Source organism: Meles meles, chromosome 11 (genome assembly GCF_922984935.1).
Source record: "Meles meles chromosome 11, mMelMel3.1 paternal haplotype, whole genome shotgun sequence".
Lineage (NCBI taxonomy): Eukaryota > Metazoa > Chordata > Mammalia > Carnivora > Mustelidae > Meles > Meles meles.
The window spans coordinates 92,577,428-92,602,134 of NC_060076.1; the positions used below are offsets into that span (position 1 = coordinate 92,577,428).

Sequence of the window (24,707 nt, forward strand, 5' to 3'; positions counted from 1 at the left end):
GTGTAATTCTCTTTCCAGAATCTTAAAGCACACGGCACTGCCTCATGACCCCACGAAGTCGGATCTCTTTCACTTTCTTCTCTTAAATCTCAAATAAGTAAGTAAATAAAAACAAAAAAGCAAATTCCTGTGAGAAATACAGATTTCTCTGAGTCTTTAAGGGCCAAATACAGTGCATCAGAACGAGCCTGTCCTCTAATAACATCTCCAGAGACGGCTGTCTACAGGTCCGTCCGGCTGCTCCCCAAGTTGCGAAGGGCTGTGTCCTGAAAGTCCACTAGTTGTCTTGTGCTCAGAACACACTGTCCTGGAAAGGAAAACTTCTAAAAAGCGAACAGCTAGAGAAACTACACGAGAGAGGAGTCCCGGCTTTAGGAGCCGCCGTGCAGTGCCCAAGGGGGAGAAAAAGGAAGAGGGGACACATGTGCGTTCACTCTTTCATGGGTGGGAAGCAACAGGGGCCCTTCGGAAGTAGGGGCCAAAGGCTCAGCGTCACAGGCGGATGCCCATGGGCACCCGTTACTTGGGCGTGGAAGAGTGCTGGGCGGCCTGTGGTGTGTGATGGTGTGGTGGGCAGGCGGCCCAGCTGGAGACGGCCTCAGGACCGCTCCCTCCTCTCCTACCTTCTGCTCCCCAGATGCCCCAGAGCCTAGACACCAGACTTTCAGGTCCTGACACCTTGTTGTTGAAGACTATTCTCACGGTGCCCCGAGGCCCAAAGAAGTAAAAGCCCAACCCTTCTGTCTGTGAAACAGGTAGATTCGGGCAACTTAAGTGTCTGTCCTAACGACTTAGTAGCCACTCGAAAAAACAACAGACATAGGTTGATAGGAAAGCGGTGTCTTTATTTCACTCGTAACTAACCCCAGCCGCTCCTGGGATGTGACTGCGGCTAGCGCCGGACAGCAGCTCCGGCTTCGAGTCCGCTTGAACTCTGCCATCCTATTTCCTGCTCCACTTAATTTTTACACAGGATAGTAAACCCCAAAAGCCCTGCTTTGCAAAGATATGACATCATTTGAGAGTCATGCAGTGAGTTAATACTGAAACTAGGAACCACCTGGAGCCAGGAGTTCACAGGGTAGCCGACAAATGCTGAGTATTTGTTTTCCTCCAAAAAATTAAAATATCCCACGGCCTCTCTGTGAATCACTGTGGCACCCCAGGGTACCTCAGAGAACAGTTTGGGAAGCCTCGAGCTGAGACTCATTCCCCTGCAACCAGTCAAGAGCGTCCTTGCTGGTTTTCATCTAAAACAAACAAGAAAAGATCTATGTGGCCCCGACCGAAATGGCCTGCGGTAACCTCTGATCTGTTCTACTGAAAGGACTCTACATTCGAGCCCCAGCAGCCATTGGGTAACAGATAAACCCCTGGGTGACTCACACAGGTTCTGCAGACCCGACGCAGGGAGGGCAGGGGGTGTCGTGTTAACGGAGCAATCAATCACTTTTCTGTAACTACTTCACCCCACCGGTAAATGGGGGACATTGTCTAGAAAAGTGGTAGTCCGCATGTTTCTCGTCAATTAACATGAGAGATGAATGCTGGGTCAATATTACGACTGCTGACAGAAGGCTGGTGCCTGGTGTACGTGTTGTAACAATCACGTGGTTTTGTTCCTGCTAAGAATAAAGTCTAAACTCTAAAATACGCAAAGATTAGGACACCTGGGTGGCTCAGTCAGTTAAGTGTCCAAATCTTGATTTCTGCTCAGGTCATGATCTCAGGGTTGTGGGATCAAGTCCCATGTGTTGTCTGCCTCTCCCTCTCTCTGTCCCTTCTCCCTGCTTGCTCTCATTTTTTCTCTCAAATAAATAAATCTTTAAAATAAATTTTATTTCATAGATCATACTGAGATTAAATCTCATACTGAGATTAAACTAAAGGAGGAAAGCGAATTCATTCATCCATCCATCTCGCATTCTATAGATGTTTTTCAAGTTTTTGTCATGCTCCAGGCACAGCCTCTATGTCACAGGGAGCACAGCAGTGAACAAGCCAGATACGGCGTGGCCTCCGTCCTCTTGTCAAGGGCAACAGTGGCCTCTGCTTTCCCCAAATCAACAGAGAATTTTCAGGCATCGTCTCAGCTGACCTCCTTGCATCATGTGGCTGAGGGGACCACTTCCTCCTTGCTGGAACACCTGGTTCACCTGGGTTCCCAGGCCTCTTCCGCCCTGGCCTCCCCCTGCCTCTCTGGCTGCATCTTCTGTTTCTCCCTCTTCTCGGCCTCCAATGCCGACTGCCCTACGGCTTAGTTCTGGGTCAGTGTCTCTATCCTCGCTCCCTCCCTGGGTGTTTCCTTGCAGTCCCATGACATTGATAGCATCTCTGTACGGTGAACTCGCACATTTCTAACTCTGGCCCCCACTTTAGCCCAGAGCTCCAGGCTGTATATCCAATGATGGACTCTGAGGACAAATAGGCATCCCACATACCCTATGTGCAAAACAAAATCCTGATCTCCTACCCCTAAACCCTGATTTCTGCGCCCCAGGAAATGGCACTGCCATTCAGTACACGCTCAGGCCACACACCTAGACCTCTTGATACGTCTCTTCCTTATCACTGCACCTAATTCGTTAGCAAGTGCTGTCGGCTCTAACCTTCAGATCCTATCCTGAATCTAAACCCTCCAGACCATCTATCTCGCTCGCTGCAACACACTAATGGTTTTCCTGTTTCCACACTGGCCCTCCCACTGGGTCTATTCTCAACAAGTAACCAGAACTTCCTTCTTAAAATGTAAGCCAGATAATATCAATCCTTTACCTAAAACCCTTCAAGAAGTCCTACCACACTTGCAATCTCTGGACGCCCTCCTTCAGGCTGGAAGGACCTAACTGCAGGGCAACCACATTAGGACTAATACTGCTTCTCCCTTCTCCAGGAACGCTTCTTCTTAGATCTTCAGATGACTCACTCCTCGCTCAAATCAGAGAAGCCTTCTCGGGACACCCTTTCTAAAACAGTCTTCCTGTCCTTCAAAGCCCATTATCTGTTTGATTTCTCTCAATAGCACCTAGCAGCCCGTGTAAATACATCTCAGGTGTGAACTAGGGACTGCTCCTCCCACTGGAGCATAAGCTGAGTGTGGTTACGCCGTCTTGTTCACGCAGGCACTCGGTGCGCTCCCGAATACTTAGTGAAATAACAATCTCCTGCCTTCGCAGAGTTGACACACGGTGGAAGATGACAGGGAGAAGACCTGGGTGCCCAGTTTAAAGTCTGTTGTTTACTTGCTTCACCTCCCAATATGTCACCTAACATGTGAGCGTTTCGTGTGTACCAAACATCATTCTCCTAATTCCAGATATGTGTTATCCCGTTTGTTTTATACTTCCATCAGGTGGGTAAAAACACCAACCCTCAGAGAGGGTAAGGTACTTGCTCAAAATCCCAGAGGAGGTCAGAGGGAGAGTTTGCATTCGCCTCTGAGCTGCACACGCTCACTCACAACGCCATGCTATGTACAGCCCCTGGATATCGCCCTCTGGGAAGGGACGGGCTGCGCCATAATGACCTCCAATGCCTCCATTCTACCTCCTATCGAAGAAGAAGATGTTGTCACTCATGCTGCTTGAAATTTAATTTCTAGATTAAATCACAAGAACTCTTTGACCCAAGGACAGTTCCGTGATGACAACCGGCCACCGACCAAGGCCGAATATGTGCATCCAGAGAGCAGGGGGCGGTGAGGTGGTGAGGCATCAGGTGAGACATTCATCCTGCTACTTCATTACCCGCATTACCCACACTGAGAAGTCTCCCCTTCTAAAGATCACACATTAAAGAAGAGCTGCCAGCGGTGACGAGCTCATAAGTTTGGCTGGATTCAACCAAAGCAGAAGACTTCAGCAAACCACATTCACCCTGGTTCTTTATCTGCCACCAGGAGAATTAGCTGCCTGGCTTGTGCAGAAAGATCCAAACCAACTCCTCGCCTTAAACTCTCCATATCTGGCTGTGCAAGATAGAGTGCCTCAGATGTGACCATCTTACAGCTTGATACAACTCTAAGCTCCAATTCTGGGACGCCCTCCAGCTCAATTCTGGAACAGTATGAGACCTAAGAACACGCACCACAAGCTCGAAGATACATTAAGGTGACTTTACTTCTTTCTTCTACTGTCATAAAATTAGGAACAGGCCATCTCTGTGTTAAGATACCACTGGTTCTCACGCTCATGTTAGCTAGCACACACACCGACAGGCCCACAGACACACGCCTGTGCACACACTCACACACACCCTCACTCTTCAACCCTGTGGTTCTTGATTGCATATGGGATAAACATCACAAAGTATGATAATGATGCATAGTTATTTCACTGCAAATATTAGAAATGCTAAAAAATACCCAGACTCATTTCAAAGATTATAAGGAATTATTTTGGAAACAAAGTATCCGTATTCAACTTCACTCCTGAACATGAGCCCAAATTACTCTTCTGTCCTACATTTACCAACTATAACATCGATTGTGACATTTGGCAACACCTAGTACCTAATTTAAAATCACTTTCACCTCTCAACCCATAAATTTTGCAGAACTGCTAATAAGTGCTTCATGCTGTAAGATGACCCATTTATGTAATGGCTTCGAGGACTTAATCCTTTGGTAAAAATCAAAACTTGGGAAATGTAGGTAGGAGAAGAGGGACAGGGAGGAAAACAGGAGAGTGTCTGAGCATGAAAGAGAGTATCACCGCTTAGAGAGTAAGAGAAAAGCTGTCCCCCCAAGTGACACCCACCCCCCACATACCCATGTTCCCTCCTTAACCTCAGGAGAAAGTTTTTTAAGCCAACACAACTCATCACCCCTCTTCCAAGCTCAGAGTATTTTTGCTAGACTTTTCTAACTCCTGGGCATTTTCTCATCTCTGGACTACAGGTCTCCAGTCCTCAGATCAAAGGTGAGACTACAGATGGGCTATAAACCAAGAAAGCAGACAGCCCCTAAGAGCATGGAAAGCTTGAAGAAGGGGCCTCCTCTTGGCTAAATCCCCAGAGATGAAAGGACTCCTAAGTAGTGCCTCGCAAATTCCTGGCAAGATTGATTTCTGGATGCAGGAAAATGAAAATTAAGGGGTGTGGGGGGGAGGGGGCATTCAAACAACAGCCAGCACCACAGGGCTCAAATGTTTGAAGACAATGCCTCCTTAATCTCTTCGTCCTTGATACTCCCTGGCTAGTTAGCGATCCATAGCATCAACAGAACTTCCACTTCCGAGTCTGTGTCTGACACTTGGTAGGAAACTGACGGCTACCTCACCCTGAAGGTCAGGCATCAGCTCTAGCTCCCAGTTCCTGGAAAGTGATCAAGGCTCCTTACAAACCAGAAAAGAATGATAGTTAGAAAGGAGTCTTCAAAAAGTTTCACTCAACTTCATTTTACTAAGAGTCCAGACTGCTAAGGTGACCTCTTTTAAATCTCTAAGAAAGTTGTGAAAGACCTAGGTTTCCAGCTCCTTCTCCTAAATTCCAATCTCCTACACTAGAAGAAACATGGATTTGTTATCCATGCATCCATGCATCCATCTGTCCATCCATAAATAAATAAGGACATAGGTTTAAAGAACAGACATACAGCCAAGGCGCCTTAGTGGTTAAGACCATGTACTCTGGAGCCACACTGGCTGGCTTACATCCTGCCTCTGCCACTTACTAGCTACGTGATCTTGGGGAAGTTATTCAACCATACCTCAGTTTCCTCATCCAAACAAGAAGAGGAAGAATAGTGACAACTAGCAGGATGGTATCCGAGACCTCCTTAGGTTTTGGGGGCAACTCAAATGAGTTCCTATGTCTTTTTAAAATGGGAACTTAAGCACCTAAAATAGTATCTACCACATCACAAGCGCTATGTGAATACCAGTTATCATTACTTGTTCAAATCTGAGTAAGACTTTAAAGAAATATGAGAAGGAGGTTATGTCTCACTTTGCTTTATTTCTCCAGGCCTATTCTAAATACTTTTCAAATATACAAGCTTCATTTGATACAAGCATTTTGCAAGGAATTCAACAGGATGGTTTCGTGTTCTGCCTAGCTCTAGTGCAATCATTCTAGGCAATTTAAGAACAAGAATAAAGTGGGGGGGGGGGTGACCCTACTGGAATTTAGATCTAATCCGTGACTGCTGTTTTGAGAATTGCTATTGATTTGACACCCGTATACTGTACTCCAGGATCCTCCGTGACGTTTCCCAGAGAGTAAGGGTCCGTACTTGTTGGTTTGATTCTGAAAGAGCCACTGGAAGGGCAGGGGGTCCTACGGCTCCGGGTACCAGCACCAGCCCCCGACGCGTCCTCTGAGCTCTAGGTCCCAGCTCCTCCGCCCAGCTCTTACCCGCTCTGGTAACTTCTTCCTTTTGACCCTCCAGCCCCAGGGCTGTCGCTGCTTCTGGCAATTATTATCTTTATGACGTCAAAGCTTCCCTCGCCTTTTTAATCTTTCAACACCTGCTTAACAACTTTCTGATACTGGAATCTCTCTGTCACAGTCACAAAAGTGGATTCTCTTTTCCCGACTGGACCCTGGCTGGTGCGCGACCCCCTGGATGGGGAGTCAGTCCCAGCTTTCGCGCACCCCACAAAATCACCCCTTACCATTAAAATCAACAGAGAAGGCAACTCCAGTCCTTCACGTGGAGCACGTTAAAATGCCCTTGCACCCCTTACAGCGGCCTCTTCTTAACGTCTAATTTCAACTTATCCACTTGAGATTACGGAATCATCTCCCATTAGTGAGTTGTCAATGAAACCAACAGTGAACTGTGTGGCAACTAACTAGAATTTAAATAAATAAATGATTTTTAAAACGACATACTCCGCACTGCCCCGACATACTCCGTCATCCACGCCCACTGTGTGACAAGACCTGCCCCACCAATCTGGATATGAACTGTCTTAGAATACCTACTACTTTTCCAATTTTCTCTCTTTCCTTTGGGTATGGAAACTGAGCTTGCAACTCTAAGACACCAGGGAAGAGCATATATGAAGCCATATTTCTATGTGTAGAGTGGAGGAGAACTCACCTCTGGGCACTTTTGTTTATCAATTTAATAAAACCTTCTACATATAAACCACAGTATATTATAGATAATGATATATAATTGTGCATGATATATATAATAGGCACAGCACATCAAATAACATATACAATTTGTATTATTTTACGAGCTTAATGTATTTATACTACTAGTTACAGATTATATGTAAGTACGTAAACTCCATGAAATTCATTTATTATTTTAATGGACCACTATTTATACAACTTATTGGGGTTTTATTTTAATTTGAGAGAGAGAGACAGAGGGAGGGGGGAGGGGCAGAGGGAGCAGGAGAAGCAGGCTCCCCGCCGAGCAGAGAGCCCAACACAGGGCTCCATCCCAGGACCCTGAGATCATGACCTGAGCTGAAGACACACACTTAATCGACAGAGCCACCCCTACCACATGTTGCTTTTTAAGGTTTCTTCTTTTCTCTCATTTGATCGTGAGCTTCCTGAAAGCATATACTTATGTGTGTGCACGTGTTTATGTGTACACATGCCTGGTGCAGTGCCTTGCCCTGTAAATGTGTGCTGGATTGAGTTACAATCCCAAACCTACGGAGATTTCAGGCTACATCTCAGTGGCCTTTGATCCCCGCAGTTAAGTACAACAACATCTTGGTTAAAGTCAACGCTCAGAAAATTTCAAGTGATTGACAGAGAAACTCTTAAAGTACAACCAAATTTGAAAAAAAAAAAAAAAAAGAAAAGAATTTGACTTAGAAAGACATTTAATTTGTCACGTAAAATGTACATGGAGCCTAAAAAAAAAGGATATAGGAAAAAAGGTTAGAATCAGAAACAAAAAGAAGACATTAGGCCATGTAGTTTAAGGATTGCAAAAGCGATCCTCCTCGCCCCCCAACTTGCCACCTTCCTACCCCCTACTAATTCTACCACGAACACTGCTGTTCTTTGTCTTAAGGTTTTAGGCCAGTTAAAAGACAAACACCTCTGGAAATGGTCACACTTTAGTCGGTTGACCAGCTCTTTTACTGAAAGCAGATCTAGATTTAGATCGGTGGGTTCAAAGGGTACTGCCCCGGGGAGACACTGCAAATTCCAGAGCATTCTGGGTTATCACCGTTACAGGCATTCAGTGGGAAAGGCAAGGATCCTGCATCACCCTGCACACAACGAATGACCCACATCCCACATGATTTTCAAGTATCTCACCGGACATTCATGCCTGTAAAAACCTGCTTGTAATTATCAGTGTTTACATCAGAAGTCCATTTTATTTTCATGATGCCCACTGATGCTAAATTATCTAAAATGAACAGTACAAATCAAAGGAAGACAGGTCATTGTTTGGATAGACATATTGTAAAGCATGGCCCACCAGTTCGTAAAATCATATCACTGAAAGCAAAGCAATTAGATATCTGAGCCACCACAAATATAATTCTGAATCATCAGAGTTTGAGCTAAATCCACATTTAGGTGCAAACTTACCTGACTCCTTATGTCTTCTGGTATAGTTATTCTGAAACACTGTCATATTTAAATCCATATTTATTATAAATCATGTTCCTTTTTTTCCTTGTATTTCAGCGATGAAATTATATTGGCTTTTTAAAATTACATGAATAAGTAGATAATATTATCTACGAATTTTGTCTGAGAATAATAGAGAGGGCAATCAAGAAACAGGACTGTTGGGGCACCTGTGTGGCTCAGTTGGTTAAGCGTCTGACTCATGATTTTGGCTCAGGTCATGATCTCAGGGTCGTGAGATCAAGCCCTGTGTCAGGCTCTGTGCTCAAAGGGGGGGGGTCTGCCTCGGATTCTCTCCCTTTGCCCCCTCCCTACAAGTGCTTGCACGCTCCCTCTCTGTCTCTCTAAAATAAATAAGTCTTTAAAAAACAAACAAACAAACAACAACAACAACAAAACAGGGCTGCAAAACACTCGTTTAGATGGAGAGAAGGATGAGAACAGCAAAAGAGAACACACCGTTGAGAAGGAAGAGAGAGTGAGGCCTGGCAAGAAGCCCACAGAAGGTGTCTGATGAATGCCTGAAGATGAATGGGCTTTATGTAAACCTTTCTAGGCAAAACTGCCACATCTGTGTTTATAATGGCTTACAGGGGTTGATCAGATGCATGGAAGGAACAGGAGCACCATAGGAAGGTAGACCAGCATTCAAACCCTGATTCTGCCTCTCTTATGAGTCATGTCAACTTGGACAAGTAACTTCACTTCTTTGAGTGTTGATGCTCACATTTGCAAAATGGAAGTAATAAAAAGGGCTTTACAAGTTGGCCTTCCTGAATCTTCAAGTCTATCACCATGTCTGGCATACCACAGGCCTTTGACATAAGCTGTTCCTAGATGTTGCCTCATTTCCTAGTATGCCTAGAAAGACAGAAAAGCCAAGATGGTAACTGCATTAGACACCTACTGCTACATAACAAACTACCACCAAATTAGTCCCTTAAACAACATATGTACAGTTGACACCTGAACAATGCAGAGGTTAGGGGTCCTGACACCTTGCACAGTCAAAAATCTGCGTATTTAACTACTGACTCCCCCAAAACTTAACCACTAATCAGCCTACTGTGGACCTGAAAAAGGCTTACCTAACAAAAATTGAAGAACATATATTTTTATGTTATATATATTGTATACTGTGTCCTTACAATAAAGTAAACTAGAAGAAAGAATATGCCATTAAGGGGCACCTGGGTGGCTCAGTGGGTTAAAGCCTCTGCCTTCGGCTCAGGTCATGATCCCGGGGTCCTGGGATTGAGCCCCACATCGGGCTCTCTGCTCAGTAGGGAGCCTGCTTCCCCCTCTCTCTCTGCCTGCCTCTCTGCCTACTTGTAATCTCTCTGTCAGATGAATAGATAAAATCTTTAAAAAAAAAAGAATATGCCATTAAGAAACTCATAAGGAAGAGAAAATACATTTATAATACTGTAATGTAAAAACCTTTGTTTAAGTGGACCTGCACAGCTCAAACCCATGTTGTTCGAGGGCCAACTGTATTATCTCAGTCTCTGTGGGTCAGGAATCTGGACACGGCTGAGTGGGTCCCCTGATCAGAGTCCCTCACAGGGCTGCCACCGAGGTGTCAGCTACAGCTGCAGGTGAAGGCTCAACTGGGGAAGATCTGCTTTAACACTCATGTGGTTGTTGGCAGAATTCAGTTTCTGGAAGGTTGTTGGACTGAGGCCTTTGGTTCCTCGCTGTCTGTTGGTCAGCTGCCTCCCTCATTCACCTGCTACGTGGACCTTCCCAACATGGCAGGATGGTTTATCGAAGCATAAAACCAAGGAGACAGCGAGTCTCACAGCAAGACAGAAGTCACATCTTTTGTAATCTAATAACGGAAGTGACATTTCATCATCTTTGTCATACTTATGAGCAAGTCACTATATTCAGCCCACACTCAAGGGGTGGCTGTTACAGAAAGTATGAATCCCGGGAGACAAGAATGGTAGTAGAGAGGGAGGTATCTTGGAATCTACCTGTTATAAAATAGATAATTGTACAGAATTTTCTTCTAGGTAAGTGGGGAAATTAGCTGAGCCAAATATGTTAAAAAAAAAAAAAAGAAGTTTCCAACACCCAATCCATGTACCCTAACTTTTAAAAATTTAACTCATTGATTAATTTTAAAAGTGTTTTGTGTCTGACAGATTCCTATTAAAATCTGGCATAGGGGCACCTGGGTGGCTCAGTGGATTAAGCCGCTGCCTTCGGCTCAGGTCATGATCTCAGGGTCCTAGGATCAAGCCCCCCATCGGGCTCTCTGCTCCACAGGGAGCCTGCTTCCTCCTCTCTCTCTGCCTGCCTCTCTGCCTACTTGTGATCTCTCTCTCTGTCAAATAAATAAATAAAATCTTTAAAAAAATAAAATCTGGCATAAAATCCAGGAATATTCAAATCACAATGCTCTTTGGAGTGCCCGGGTGGCTCAGTTGGTTGAGCATCTGACTTTTGATTTCAGTTCATGTCATGATCTCAGGGTCATAAGATCAAGTCCCATGTCAGGCTCTGTGCTGAGCATGTAGCCTGCTGGGATTCTCCCTGTCCCTCTCCCTTTGCCCATACCCTACTTTCATACTCTCTTTCTCTAAAAAACAAAAACAAAAACAAATAACAATGTTCTTTGATTATATAACCCAACCAGAAGGAAAAAAAACATGCTGAAAATTTTCTAATCTGAGAGCCAAACCTCTTCTAATTGCTATGTTGTTCAATGTGGTTTCAAACAGAAATCATGGTTCTGCGTACCTGAACCCTGGCAATCCTCCCCTTCCCTGAACTCTAAACAAAAATAAACCTAAAGCTTAATGGATCATCCATTAAATGCTCTTTCTTAATTCCCACATCCCAAAATGAAAATCTACATTACTTTAAAAAATGAATTTCCTTATAAAATGTGGTGGTCTCCACTGAAATCTGATGCAAAGCACCACAATCTATACAGCTCAGTGGTTCAGTGGTTCATCTTATAAGAAGAAGAAGAAATTTAAAAAAACAACTTCCTAGAGCAATCTGTAGGGAGAAAAAAAATGAAGGGATGTGTACAGAAAAGCAGAAATAGAAGATCATGTTGCCTATGGAGAAAAAGTATGGGGAGGTATCCTATTCTTACAGTCCTTCAAAATATCTGGTTGTCCACCCTGCCCTTGGGTAACCATGATTCTTTATAACAAATCCCCTTTCACATAAACTAGCACACTGGGTTACGGGCACCGGCAACCCAGAGTCTTGAACAAGGTACTTGGTGAACCAGCGCTCTTGCAGGACAAAGTCCCCATCTCTAGCCTGGCTCCCTGCCTCATCATGATAGAACACAGTGAACAGCTTGCATTCAACTCCCAGCTCTGCCACATACTAGCCATGCGACTGCTGCTAAGCGACCTCACCCCTCCAAGCCTTGGTTTCATGATCAAAAGACACATGGGGTTGTTATGAGAATTAAGGGAATTCTGAGCTCCAGGCCATTGTGGAAGGCCTTCTGGATAGCATTCCAGTTGTGTGCCCCAGGTAGCAGTGTTTAATGCAGCAGCTGGCCCAGAGGAAGGGCTCAAAAGTTGGCCATTACTTTATCTTTTTTACGTCACATTCCCTACCTGACTGCCACCAAACACTGTCTTATGCATGTGAGCATGTGAGGAGGGGCGATTTTTTTAAAAAGATTTATTTGACAGAGGGAGATCACAAGTAGGCAGAGATGTAGGCGGAGAGAGAGGGGGAGGCAGGCTCCCCACTGAGCAGAGAGCCCGATACAGGGCTCGATCCCAGGACCCTGAGATCATGACCTGAGCGGAAGACAGAGGCTTAACCCACTGAGCCACGCGGGCGCCCCAGGAGGGGCACTTTTAACACAAATTGACACAAACATCTGCAACAATGTGTCAGTGGTTTTTCTGTTTCAGCTCACTGTATTTTTTAACATAAATACATACCAGACACTACCCACCACACATAGTAAAAATTATGGTAGACATACTGTCTTTCAAGAACTCATTCTCAATTGCCAAGACCTTGCTTTTGCTGCAAAGCCTGAACCAAAAAACAAAACATCCTACAGAAGTACAGGGCTCTGAAATCAGCGACACATGGGTTAAAATCCCCATGTATTCTTGGTCACATTTCTTATTTTTTCTAAGCCTTTCTTTTCTCGTGTTTTCAAGGGGACATTTCATAAGATTGGGAAGGATTAAATAAGTTATGTAAAGCTAAGAACAGTAATAAAAGGAAAGTGCTAAATAATTATTAGCCTCTTTATTTCCAACCCTAGAATAACCAGGAATGAATGCATTCTACTTAATAATATACTAATAATCACTCAATGGCTCCAAGAAATAATTTTGCTATTAACTTCTCTGGGTCTAATCTTGTCAAGGAGGTTGGACTACTTCACCTTAGAGAAGTTGGGTAAGATTCTGAATCTAAATGCAATTAAACTTCACCCTAAATGTAGGGGGGTCCTGCATTCCAGCTCATCCGGAATAGCTCTGGGCATAATTATTAATAGGGCCCCATTTAACTCTTGAAAGTGTCCTGGTCTGGAAAATAAATTCTAGGATTACCTTAAAGTAAAATCTTTAGGTGAAAGATATACTTTTAAAATGCGTTATTTCACATCAATGTCTGTTTACAGCAGTTTGTTAGGATTTAAGTGTTTTCTGTCTCGCCTCTGAAGCGCACTCAGGTCTCCGTGTCTACACGGCAAGTAGCTTTTCATACCCCCCAGCCTTGGGAGCTATGACTAAGCTGTAAGCCTGTATTTCACAGGACACGTGGCAGGGGCGAGCAGAGGTGCAGGACGGGCCGTCCTGCCCAGCAGCAGCTGCTGTGGTTTATGGAGACCCACACTGCCCAACGCGGACTTACAATGAAGGAACAACACGACTCAACGTGCCTCTGGCACCGGACAGTATAAAATGCACTCCCCCATTTGCCATCGAATTTAACTCTGCAAAGCAAACACCGATCTTTGCTTCACCATGTCCTGTGCTCCGGCGGCTGTCACACGAGCTGGTGGCCACCTGGAAAGCCAATGCATTAGTTCCCCCAGTTCTCTGAAGCTCACCTCGTAGCCACCCAAGCCCCAGAACTTGCCTGCCTCAGTGGCTTGACCCTTACTTTCCCCCGACTAACATGGATGTGAAGACCAGTTCTGGGTCTTCTTTCCCACTTGGGGCCCTGCCCAGAATGTCTAGTTTTGTTTGTCAGCATCATGAAACCAAAGCCAAAGATGAGAAGTGGCCTGGACACACTGCTACTCAAGGATATGTGGCCAGGTCTGCCCTTCACCTAGACCCTGCCCAGTTGGAAAGAGGGATAAAACACTGCCCCCTCCCCATTTTACACATGAAGAAACCAAGGCAGGGAAGGTCACGTACCAGGAGTGCTTGAACTGGGTGTGAGTCTTCTGAATCCAGTGGCCACCTTCTTCCTCCCATACCAGTGTTTCTCAGATTTCAGCAGGTACTTACAAGGCCAGCTACATAATTTGCAAGGACCAATGAAGATGACAATGTCATGTCTCTTGTTCAAAAAGCAGAAGAAAATCATTTTTCATTCTTCTCTGGTCTTCCTCGTGATGGGTCGCGGTGTTTTTGTAATTTGCTATTTACCACTGGGCTCCTTCCACACGGGGACAGTTACAGGGTAAGTGCAGACTCTCAAAGGTGCTGTGAGCCTCACATGGGACTGGACACACAGAGCACACGCACCCTACCCTGACCTCCCCACACTCATGCCCAAGTCCCCAGTGGAGGAGGCAGAAGGCAGCAGGAAATACTGGGCAGGGACAGAAGAGCCAGTAGCTATCATAGCAGGATGGGGTACATGAACGGAGACTCCAAGCACCCTGCACATGCTCCAGGGGCCCATCAGATTTCCTTCACAATACACAGGTCCGAAGACAAAATCAGTTAGAATGTCAAGACAGCAATTCCAGAGCATGACACCCCAAGCACAGAGCACTGCTTCTGAGCACAGGACCCCGTACAGTCACTGCTCACACAGCCATGAAGCTGGCCTTGTGCCGGGGATCTTGTTAAAAGACACAATCTGAATGAATCGGTCTGGGATGGCCCTGAGACCGTGCATCTCTAACCAGCTCCTCAAGGACGCCACAGCTGCTGGCCTCAGCCTATCCCTGACTAACAAGCTCCTACACAGGTCTCATTTTTTAACTTGTTTATGATGTCAGAGCCAATTACAGGCCTTCTATTTCATTATTCAAATAAGGCAGCCATTAAAACAGGTATTAAATACAAGTCACCATCCATTGTTTCCTTAAAATTTGATGGGTCAGAAGTACCAAATCTATTCATATTCATGATACCCTCCTGCCCAGGTCGAAAGACGTCATAAACAGAGGTGTGCAAAGCTAGTTCTGCACACACTCGTGTCACACGGGGGGCCCCCTCATTCCTGCCCAGGCAGACACTGCTCTCTCTGCTCAGAAGGGCCTCTTACTGGAAATTGTCAAGTCCAATTTTTCAAAACAGGAACAAGGACCCATTTCCTCAGCTCATGGATGGACACAGCAGCTGAACAGTGCACATCCTCATTCTGGAATGGCAGCAGCTGTGACCTCTAAGGGGAAAAGGGGACAAGTCTTCTCAGAACTCCCACAGCAGGAGCTCTCAGACTGGAGTCCCACTCTGAGTCAACCCACGTGGCATACGGAGAGTGAGATCTCCAGCAAACTGAGCCTCAGTCTCTCAGTCCCTAAAATAGGGCCAATCACACTTGCCCAGCCTCCTCGGATGGAACCTTTGATCCAGTCACAGGAGACAATATGCAAGTTTGTGAACTACAGAGCTCTGTGCAAGTCCGAAGCTGCTGCTCTTTAACAGTCTGAGAAAATGCTACAGGTGACGAGTGGATGGTACCTTCCAGCCTGGTGTCCTACAGTACGTGAGGCGTGTCTGGGGGCGGGGAGCGCTAAAGGAATATGTTCTTTCACAGGTGGACAGTCACCTACATGCTGGATCCGTGCATCGCACGAAGGGTAGCCCGTGGAGCCCAAAGAGTAAACAAAAGCAAACACCGTGTTTCACCTGCTTTGTTGGGGAGACCAAATGAGAACTCCGGCTACCTCAACTGGAATAATGCCTTCAGTCTCTGACCGGTTATTTTTGGAACCCTTTATGAAATACTAACTTTATTTGCTCTAATTCTGCAGGAAGCCACATTGGAAGTGCAAGGAAATAAAAATGATTAAGAAGCTGAAGTGAAAAAAAAAAAAAGGTAACCAAATATTTTGCTCCAACTTTCATTAGCTAATACAGTAACTGCAACTCTTCAAAAACATGAGATCCCGGTCACTATTCCTGCCCCAGTGCTAACATGACAACATTCAACACAGTTCACTGACTGGTGTTAGCCAATTTTTTTTTCATTGTCTGTTTGTCCAGAAATAAGCATAAGTAAAGGAATGATTATAGGAAAGTAACATTCTAAATCAGTGACAGTGTTTTAAAATTTAGAATGTGGCGGGGGGGGGGGGGTCGGAATTTGAAGCTAGCTGACCCACTAGGGAATCAAGCTCTAGCCTAAGCTCCAGGTTATAACCCACTGAATTAGCAAACCACAAACAGTAAAAAATCAAAACAAAACTTGATGTATTATTTAAAGTACACTTAGTTTCTAGACCTCCCAGGTTCACACAACACATTGTTTTTTTAAAACCGGGTCTTTACAAGAGACACCAGCCTTAAGTTATACAAAAGAGTTTTTTAATCCCAATTAGTTAGTGTCCTTTGTTGATATTATTCTGCTTTTTCTGACCAACAATAATGAATAACCCACAAGCGCTAATGAATAACTAACTCCCTTTGTCTCCAAGGACAGCAGAGCCCAACAAAAAATGTCAGAGGCCCTAAAGTAAAATAAAAAACCTTTACAATGAAAATCTTCCCAATTAGACAGTCCTACGGGTACCGCAAATGTGGAATTGTCTTAAATATTTAAATAGCTGTGTCAAATGTGCTTAAAGTGGGGATCATAAAACTGATTTCCCAGATGCTCTGAAAAATGCATTTCTGCCAGTCTAATTACAATTCATAACTGCTGAACAGGAAGTAGAGAGAAATGCCATTCTCGGTACAATATAACTGAGGGCCTCGCAGGGCCTGGAAGTTGCCCACGGTGGAACACGGTCCATGCTCACGCGGTGACTCAGATAAACACCAACGTTCTCATCTCGGTGCATGAAAAATTTACATGTAGTAAAAAATCATTTCTAAAACTAATTTCTGCTATCTTAGAAATGTAACGCTGTAAGTAACTGCTCGTTGCAGGACAGAGCCCGTAAACAACTACACTGACGCTGCTGAGAACCAAGCGTCCCACCGCCACGTGTGCAATGAGGAAGTGTGAGGCAGAACTCCGCAATGCCGTGTTTCAATGGGAACACGTCACCTTCTGAGCGATTTCCTAATTCTGTCCACACACAGGGCCTGGAGGCAAAGACACCCCAGAGTCAATACAAACATGCTTTCATCCGGTTTTCCAAATATTTCCCCCCAGAAGGGAACCAAGCATTTTTGAAAAATGGCTGATTCCAGGTCTGGGCAGGGAAGCACTCGTGGGCCTGGAGTATCTTGTTCTGTGTGTAAACAAGGAAGTGCTTCACGGGAACATGGAGAAAGGGCATCGGGGCTGGCTTGAAGGGGCTCCCACCTGCCAAATCTGGGACAAGGTCACCATCGAAAAGATCAGTGATGATAATGAATTTTGGCACAGGGACTTTTTTAAAAGAATACCTGAGGTCTGTAGTGATTCCCCCCCAAAAAAAAGAAAAAGGAGAAAAGGAAGTTCCTCTTTCCAGAAGAATCCCGGCTAACAAACACAGAAGGAATGAATACTGGAATGAGAAAACCACCGTTATGCAGTTAATAATGTAACTGATTCACGCAGGCATCATTGATGGAGAACGATATATCTGCATAAGATTCTATATGAATTCTGAAAGGGAAAGTGTCCGCAGTGCAGAGATCCTGGGGACACCACCTTCACCAGATGATCAAAAGCAGCACCACAAACACCGCGACAAATGAGCATTCAGTGCTCCCAGTATATATAATCCACAAATAACTACGCAGTACTCCTGTCAAAAACGTTTAACCCAAACTGAATCAGGAGGAAGTGATCAGATGAACCCAGTTGTGAGACAAGACAACTAATCTGAACTCCAAAATATCAACATATTTTGTCAAGAAACACAAACGACAGGGGTAGAGGGCCACTCTAGAAAAAAAGGAAACTAAAGAGACATGACAACCAAACATAAGGCAGCGTTTTTTAGTTCTTTTTTTTCCCTTTTTTTTTAAGTAGGCTCCATGCACAGTGTGGAGCCCAACATGGTGCTCAAACCCACAACCGTGAGATCAAGACCTGAGCCGAGATCAAGAATTGGGCACTTAACCCACTGAGCCATCCCGGTGCCCTGTAATGAAGGGTTCTTGACTGGATCCTGAATCAAAAGAAAAGAATAGCTACAGAGGACATGTGGGCTATAAGTGGGGGGAAAACAGTATGATAAGTAAAATAAAATATAAAATAATAATATCAGGGTGCCAGAGTAGCTCAGTGGGTCAAAACCTCTACCTTCAGCTCAGGTCATGATCCCAGGGTCCTAGGATGAAGCCCCACATCGGGCTCTCTGCTCCGCAGGGAGCCCGCCTCTCCCCCTCTCTCTCTGCCTGCCTCTCTGTCTACTTGTGATCTCTGCCTGTCAAATAAATAAATAAAATCTTTTTTAAAAAAAGAAAAATGTATAAAATAATAACATAAAAATAATTTGATTATGAATTTAAATATGTACTATATTTTAAGATATAACTCTATATAAGCAATACGGTTGTATCACAGGTAAATTCCTTGGTTATGATTCATGTATCCCAGTTGTACAACATGAAAGACACCTGCTTAGCAATTTGAGGTGAAGGGTCAGAATGTCTGCAACTTACTTACATGTGGTTCGACTTCCTTAAGAGAGAAAAAGGTAGCAAATGCTAAAAAGTGAAATAAAATATAATAGAACATAATACAAAATAAGATAAAATCCAGCTTTTTTAGTGTATGCGCTGCCGAAGCGAGCACAAATCTAGCTTTTTTTATAAATTCAGGAACAAAGAATGAGTTTTATTTGTAAGTAAGTTCTGTACAACTGACTAAGGAGGGATAGTTGGGTGGGGCTCCTGGGAAAGCCAATCAAAGAGGGCTGATTTGGAGGGAGTTGTCCCTTTTCATTCTTCTGCCTTCCTCCTTCATTCTTCTCAGAGGACAGACACCGCAGCAGGAGCAGGAGCTGTGCAAATGCAAAGGGAAGCTCCATGCCCATGGACCTGATATCCCTGAGCTTCTAACCATTAGCAGCATCACCCACCCTGGGCTGCTCTTTGTGTAAGAAAAATTAACTCCTATGACACAGCTTCCCAGACGTTCTCGGTTCATGGCATTCTTAGCGTCTCAGTAATTTTTTCATGGTGCCCCTAGGCCAAAAGAAACAACTAACACTACACTTTATTAAGTACTTCGGTGCCAACAAGTTAATAGTATTTATGTACCAACAACCTATTAGCTGTTTGAAAAAAATAATATACATAAATTAAGAATAAAAATATTTTAATTTCATTCTTAAATAACCAGTCTTCCTGGTGGATTATAGATTCTAACTGTGCCCTCTACTACTTCAGTTCTTGGAATCAGATTGAATACCGCCACCTCAGCTCCCATTCCATGCTGATTTTCACTTAGAACTTGCTTGTCTTTATTATTGTGATAAAATACACATAACATAAAATTTAGCATCTTATCCAATTTTTTAATCTTAGTTTATTTATTTATTGAAGTAATTTCTATGCCCCATGTGGGGCTTGAACTCAGGACCCCGAGATCAAGAGTCACACACTCCGCCAACTGAGCCAGCCGGGCACCCCCAATCTTAACTATTTTTAAGTGTATATTAAGTACATTCACACTGCTGGGCAACCATCACCACCATGAATCTCCAGAACTTTTTCATCTTCCCAAACTGAAACTCTCAACTCAAACTTAACCATGTTCCCCTTCCTCCCGTCCAGAGCAAACACCGTTCTACTTTTTGTCCTAATGATTTCACTCTTCTAGGAACCTTGTATAAGAAGAATCATACAATATCTGTCCTTCTGCGCCAGGCATAACTGACTCAGCATAATGTCTTCCAGGTTCATCCATATTGTAGCATACGTCAGAATTTCCTTCCTTTTCAAGGCTGCATACTAGTCCACTATAGGTATGAGACATACATATTCTTTATCCACTCATCTGCCTACACTTGTGTTGCTCTCGCCTTTTGGCCTCCAGAGTACTAGCTTTTTTATCACAGCTACTGAAAGCGGATATGACATCACTAAAAGGATATAGTACAATTTCATGTAGAAACTATGAACCTCCTCAAGCTAATAGTTTGCCTGGTGCCCAAAGGATGCCACAAATACTTCTGTGGCTTTCAAAATTAAAATTATCCCATGGTTCCCCCTGAGTTTTCTGTGGTACTCCAGGGTCCTTGGCACACTATTTGAGAACCATGCTCCACAATGTGAAAGTCACTGTTTTTTGAGCTTTTAGTTGAGTAGAACTCAATCCTTAATTAAGTAACATAAACACTACAATTAAATTTATATTTCTCATGAGGCTCCCACTGGAGATTTGTCCAGTTCTCCAGTCTTTAAGTCAGATATCTGACTGTGTGGCAGTCCTTAAATGATGTATTTCCTGTACACAGTTCCTCTGGATTCCTGAGAGATGCTATAATGACCCTCAAGGCTTAGAAAATGCATTTTCTTCACCACCATGTAAACTGTGCTTGGCCCCAAAGCAATGGTACCCCCCCCCAAACTGTGATGGCTGGTTTTATACAAACTTGAGCGGCTCATGAGGTGCCCAGATATTTGACTCAATACCTTTCCGGGTGTTTCTGTGAGGGTTTTCGGATGAGATTTACCTTGAATCAGTAGACTGAGTAAAACAGATTACTCTTCCTAATGTGGATAGGCCTCACCCCAACAGCTGAAGGCCTGAAGGGAACAAAAGGCTGACCTTCCAGCAAGCAAGAAAGAATCCCTCCCTGAATGACTGCTTACAAACTGGGATATCAGCTTTTTTCCTGCCTCTGGACTCAAACTGAAGCATCGTTTCATCCTGGGTCTCAAAGCTGCTGTCCTTCAGAAGGGAACGACAAACCACTACCTCTCCTCGTTCCAGGCCTTCAGACTCACACTAGACCTACACCCTCAGCAAGCCTGGGTCTTCAGCTTGCTGACTCGTCTCCCATGTCCTGGGAACTGTCAGCCTCTATAATCTATTCAGACACAGGTTATGGACACAGGGATGGGTCACATTCAGGCACAGATACATTTCCTGTTGGTTCTGTTTCTCCAGAGAGCCCTAACTAATAACATCCACAGTCACAGGTCGTTTGGTACCTATCCCGGGCTCAGGGCACTGTCAGTAATTCATGACAAAAGCTTCAGAGAGAGGTCACCGTCAAGTTTATCGTATCATCGCATCACATGATCCCCAAGGTCAAACCCTTGCACAGCTCACCAATGTACCAATGTGCTCAAGATGGGTCCAAACTCCTTGTCACCTCCTCCATAACCTTTACCTGGCCTCTATTTATTCTTCCCTGGTCTTGTCTCTAAGCATAGTCTCTACACCCTCAGTGTGGAATCAGGCAGAAATTAATGAAACACACCATGATCTCTCCCCTTCAGGTTTTGAGGGTGATTTTCTGTCTATCCAGAACAAGTTCGAGACAGCCTCCTCTCTCCCCTCCAACACACACAGACATACAATTTGCATGATGGCAAGGCTAGCTCCTTATCCTTCAGCTCCTTATCCTGTCTTCCCAGATACCCTATTCTCCTCCTGGATCCATTTATCAAGCATGGGCTGGGAACCCTCCAAATGTTGCCCTACTGCTGTCAGTGCATCCCTATCAGAGCTTTAACTGTGCTTTATTTTAACTGCCCGTTTATTTGTCTGATTTCTCCGAACTCCTTGAGGGCCAGGACTATGTTTTATTAGCTACTGTATCCCCAGAACAGTGGCTCACCTTTAATACATCCTCAATCATTATCTGTTGAGTAAATGATTAGATGAAGTTCAAACAGTCCTAGATCACCATTCTCAACCAGTTATTGGCTTAGCTTAGGAACTATCAACCAAGACCTGAAAGGGGCACATTCAGCCACTGCTGGCACCATCCAGAGTGGTAGTCAAGCGCCAAGGCTAGAGGGGATAATAATACAGTTATCCTCAACCCCTAATCCATGCTCAAGCATGCCCCAACCCTGCAGATCCAGAAGAGGCACTGTAAGCTTGGAAGCTGAGCAAGGAGCCAGAAAGTTGAAAAAAGAAGAACCAGGGGACAGCACTAATTTTTACAAGAGTTTCAAGATGTATTAACCCTGACAGTTCACTATCCCTGAATTACTGGAAACATTTTTTTTTTTAGCTATGAATATAATTATAACCACTTCTGGTCACCATCAAAGTAATATCCCCAACCTCCTTACCGATGGCAATGCTGAAGTTATTTATTCTTTCTAGACCTTAGCTCCTTTATCAGTTAATCAACACTGGCAAACAACTCAGGGCTGCTGTGAGAGATAACTGAGATTTTACATCAGAAGCACTCAATACAGTAGCTGACGCATGCCCAGTTGTGACATAATAAAGAGAAGTTATTATATTATCAGCATTAATAATGCCAGCCAGGATTCAATGCAAGTGTAAGTGATGAAAGCAAGCTACATACAATTCACTAGACAAGCAAGAGCTGCAAGACTTTACTGGGCCTCTGCCCCTGAAAACCCAAACACACGAGCCTGACATTACAGTTTGCCTTACCATGGAAGCAGCAACCGGACAATGACGCAGCCGTCTTGGATGCGCCCCCAAGGCAAGTTTTTCCTACATGTACACCAACTATCAGTAGGTGTAGGAAATAAAACAATCTAAAACCAAACCTAAACCACAATAAATAAATAAGAAAAGAAAAAAAGCTACATACATAGTTTCTTATACTTTAAAGTTTTATAATTTAGGGTTTTTTCTTAATCTGCCCATTTACACCTTGCAGAGGAATACAAAGACACTAAAACAACTTTAAGGATACAAATACTTATTCACCTGAACTGGGTGGGTGAGTTATGAGTTAACAGGGTGAATGGCTATTCAAGCCGCTAATAATCTTATTTAGTAGTGTACACACAATATAAACATTTAAAACCAGATGCTAAAAATACCTGAGGGCATAGAATTGTTCTATTTTACATAACAAAGCTATTATTTCATGTGAGGCGCACACTCTCCCTTTTCCTAGCGCAAACACACACTGCATGTGCAATATCACCCATTAAGTCAACACCAGTGTCTACAGAGCGTGCCGTTCAAATAATTTGCTATTCTCCAACAATTATTCCACAATTTAAAATTTACATTATTCAAATATTACTGAATGAAAAGCACTCTCTCGCTCTGCATTTCAAATTAACCAAGTGTCTAGTTCTCTACAAACCCCAAAATACATCCTTTCATTATTCTCTTCTAGCTTCCCTCCCTCTTGCCACCAGCTGTATTACAAAACTTACGGGTTCCGCTCTTAGAATAATTCTTTATCATGTCTATGTACTAAGTCCTCACTTTATTGGCTGTTAAGCTTTCTCCCTTTTTATCCTTTTCTTTCCAAACCTTTCTTCTGGCACCAACATGCATGTTGACGGCTCAGCCACCCCTCTCCACCGCCGCCCAGGGAATCCAGTCCCTCCGTGCATCTCGAGGGTGGAGACTCGCTACACCAGCTCTTCCCTGCCTCCACCACCGCGCACCCTCACTCCGTTTCTGAGCTCCCGGTCTTGCCTTCAACCCTGCTTCACAGTCCCACGAGCTACCACGTTTACCACTGTGGCCTCCTCCCCTTCCCATGCACCTACACATCCATCCCTCGGCAGGGAAGCTACAGATCATCGTGACACCATCAGCTTTGACCCTGACCTTCAATCCTGTAGTTTTCCATACGATTTGCTGGCAGAGAAAAATCTGGAAAGGAGAAAATAATCGTTTCCACTTTTAAAAGATCCCAGAAAGATAATCCTACCTTTCCCAGGATTTGGAGGAAAAGGACTTCCAAACTCCTGCTGCTTTGGCTTTAAAGTGTGTGGCCCTGACATGCCTCCAGCCTGGGTGACCTGGAATCGTGGCTTCCCATTGGTGAGCACTTGTCTCCTGGGGCTCAAAGCAGGCAGATGGAGGGGGCTCTCGGCCATGTTGCTCTGAGGAGCCATCCCTCCTCCTGAGGGCATCTTGAGATGGAGGCTGTTAGCAAGACTTCCGAGGGCAGGGCTCGCTGTGCTGCCACAGGACGAGGGGCCAGGAGTCCCAGAGTGGGCTCGGATGGGAGGAATGTGTTGGCCACTGACCATCCCGGGCCCCTGTGGGGTTCCTGATGTCCGGTGGAGACTCATGCTGCATGACCTTCCATTCATTCTGAAAAAACCTGTGGCCAGGATGGTCAAATATCCAATGGCACTAATGACTCCTTTCAGGCAAAGTCCAATAAGTTATCCATGGTGTGGGGTATTAGCCTGTTTAAAAAAATAAATGCAGGCATTTTTACAAGTAAAAATGGAAATAGGTCACAGTGAGTTTTCAATCTGTGTAGCATTCATAGGAAGAAAAGAAGCACTCTTAGCAAAACGGCCTTTTATGTAAAGCGGGGTCATCAAACACATGGGTCACTGGCAGGCCCTCTCCCCTTCTGCATTCATGGTAGACATGGATTATGGATCACTGTATTGTTTTGTTTGCCACTGAGCCCTTCTCAATACAGTGCTCTTGGCAACCACAACCAATCGACTGGTGCCAGCTTGCAAATGAAACTTTCTTTGCTCCGTAGAGGATCTGTCCGTACTAGTCACTTTTGCTACAGTGAGTCTTGGAAAACCCAAAGCATTACCTCCGTGATCTCTGAGACCACTGCTCCAAAGTTTTCAGTAAACAAGCAAAAGGCTGATATGGCCTCTAAATGAGATTATGAGGATATTAAACCACGTCTGATTTTTACCATAAGAGCAAAGTTTTCAGTCCCTAGGCTTACAAAAGATAAAAACAGG

General features: G+C 44.4%; 1 protein-coding gene across 2 annotated transcripts in view; it reads right to left on the minus strand.

Annotated features, from left to right (window-relative positions):
* GLIS3 (GLIS family zinc finger 3) overlaps positions 1 to 24,707 on the minus strand; it is a 504,385-nt gene that overhangs the window by 406,564 nt on the left and 73,114 nt on the right. For both annotated transcript variants that reach the window (XM_046023585.1, XM_046023584.1), the window contains exon 2: positions 23,693 to 24,179. In XM_046023585.1, coding sequence (XP_045879541.1) covers positions 23,693 to 24,080 — 388 coding nt within the window. In that variant the 5' untranslated portion in view covers positions 24,081 to 24,179. The remainder of the gene's footprint in view (positions 1 to 23,692; positions 24,180 to 24,707) is intronic.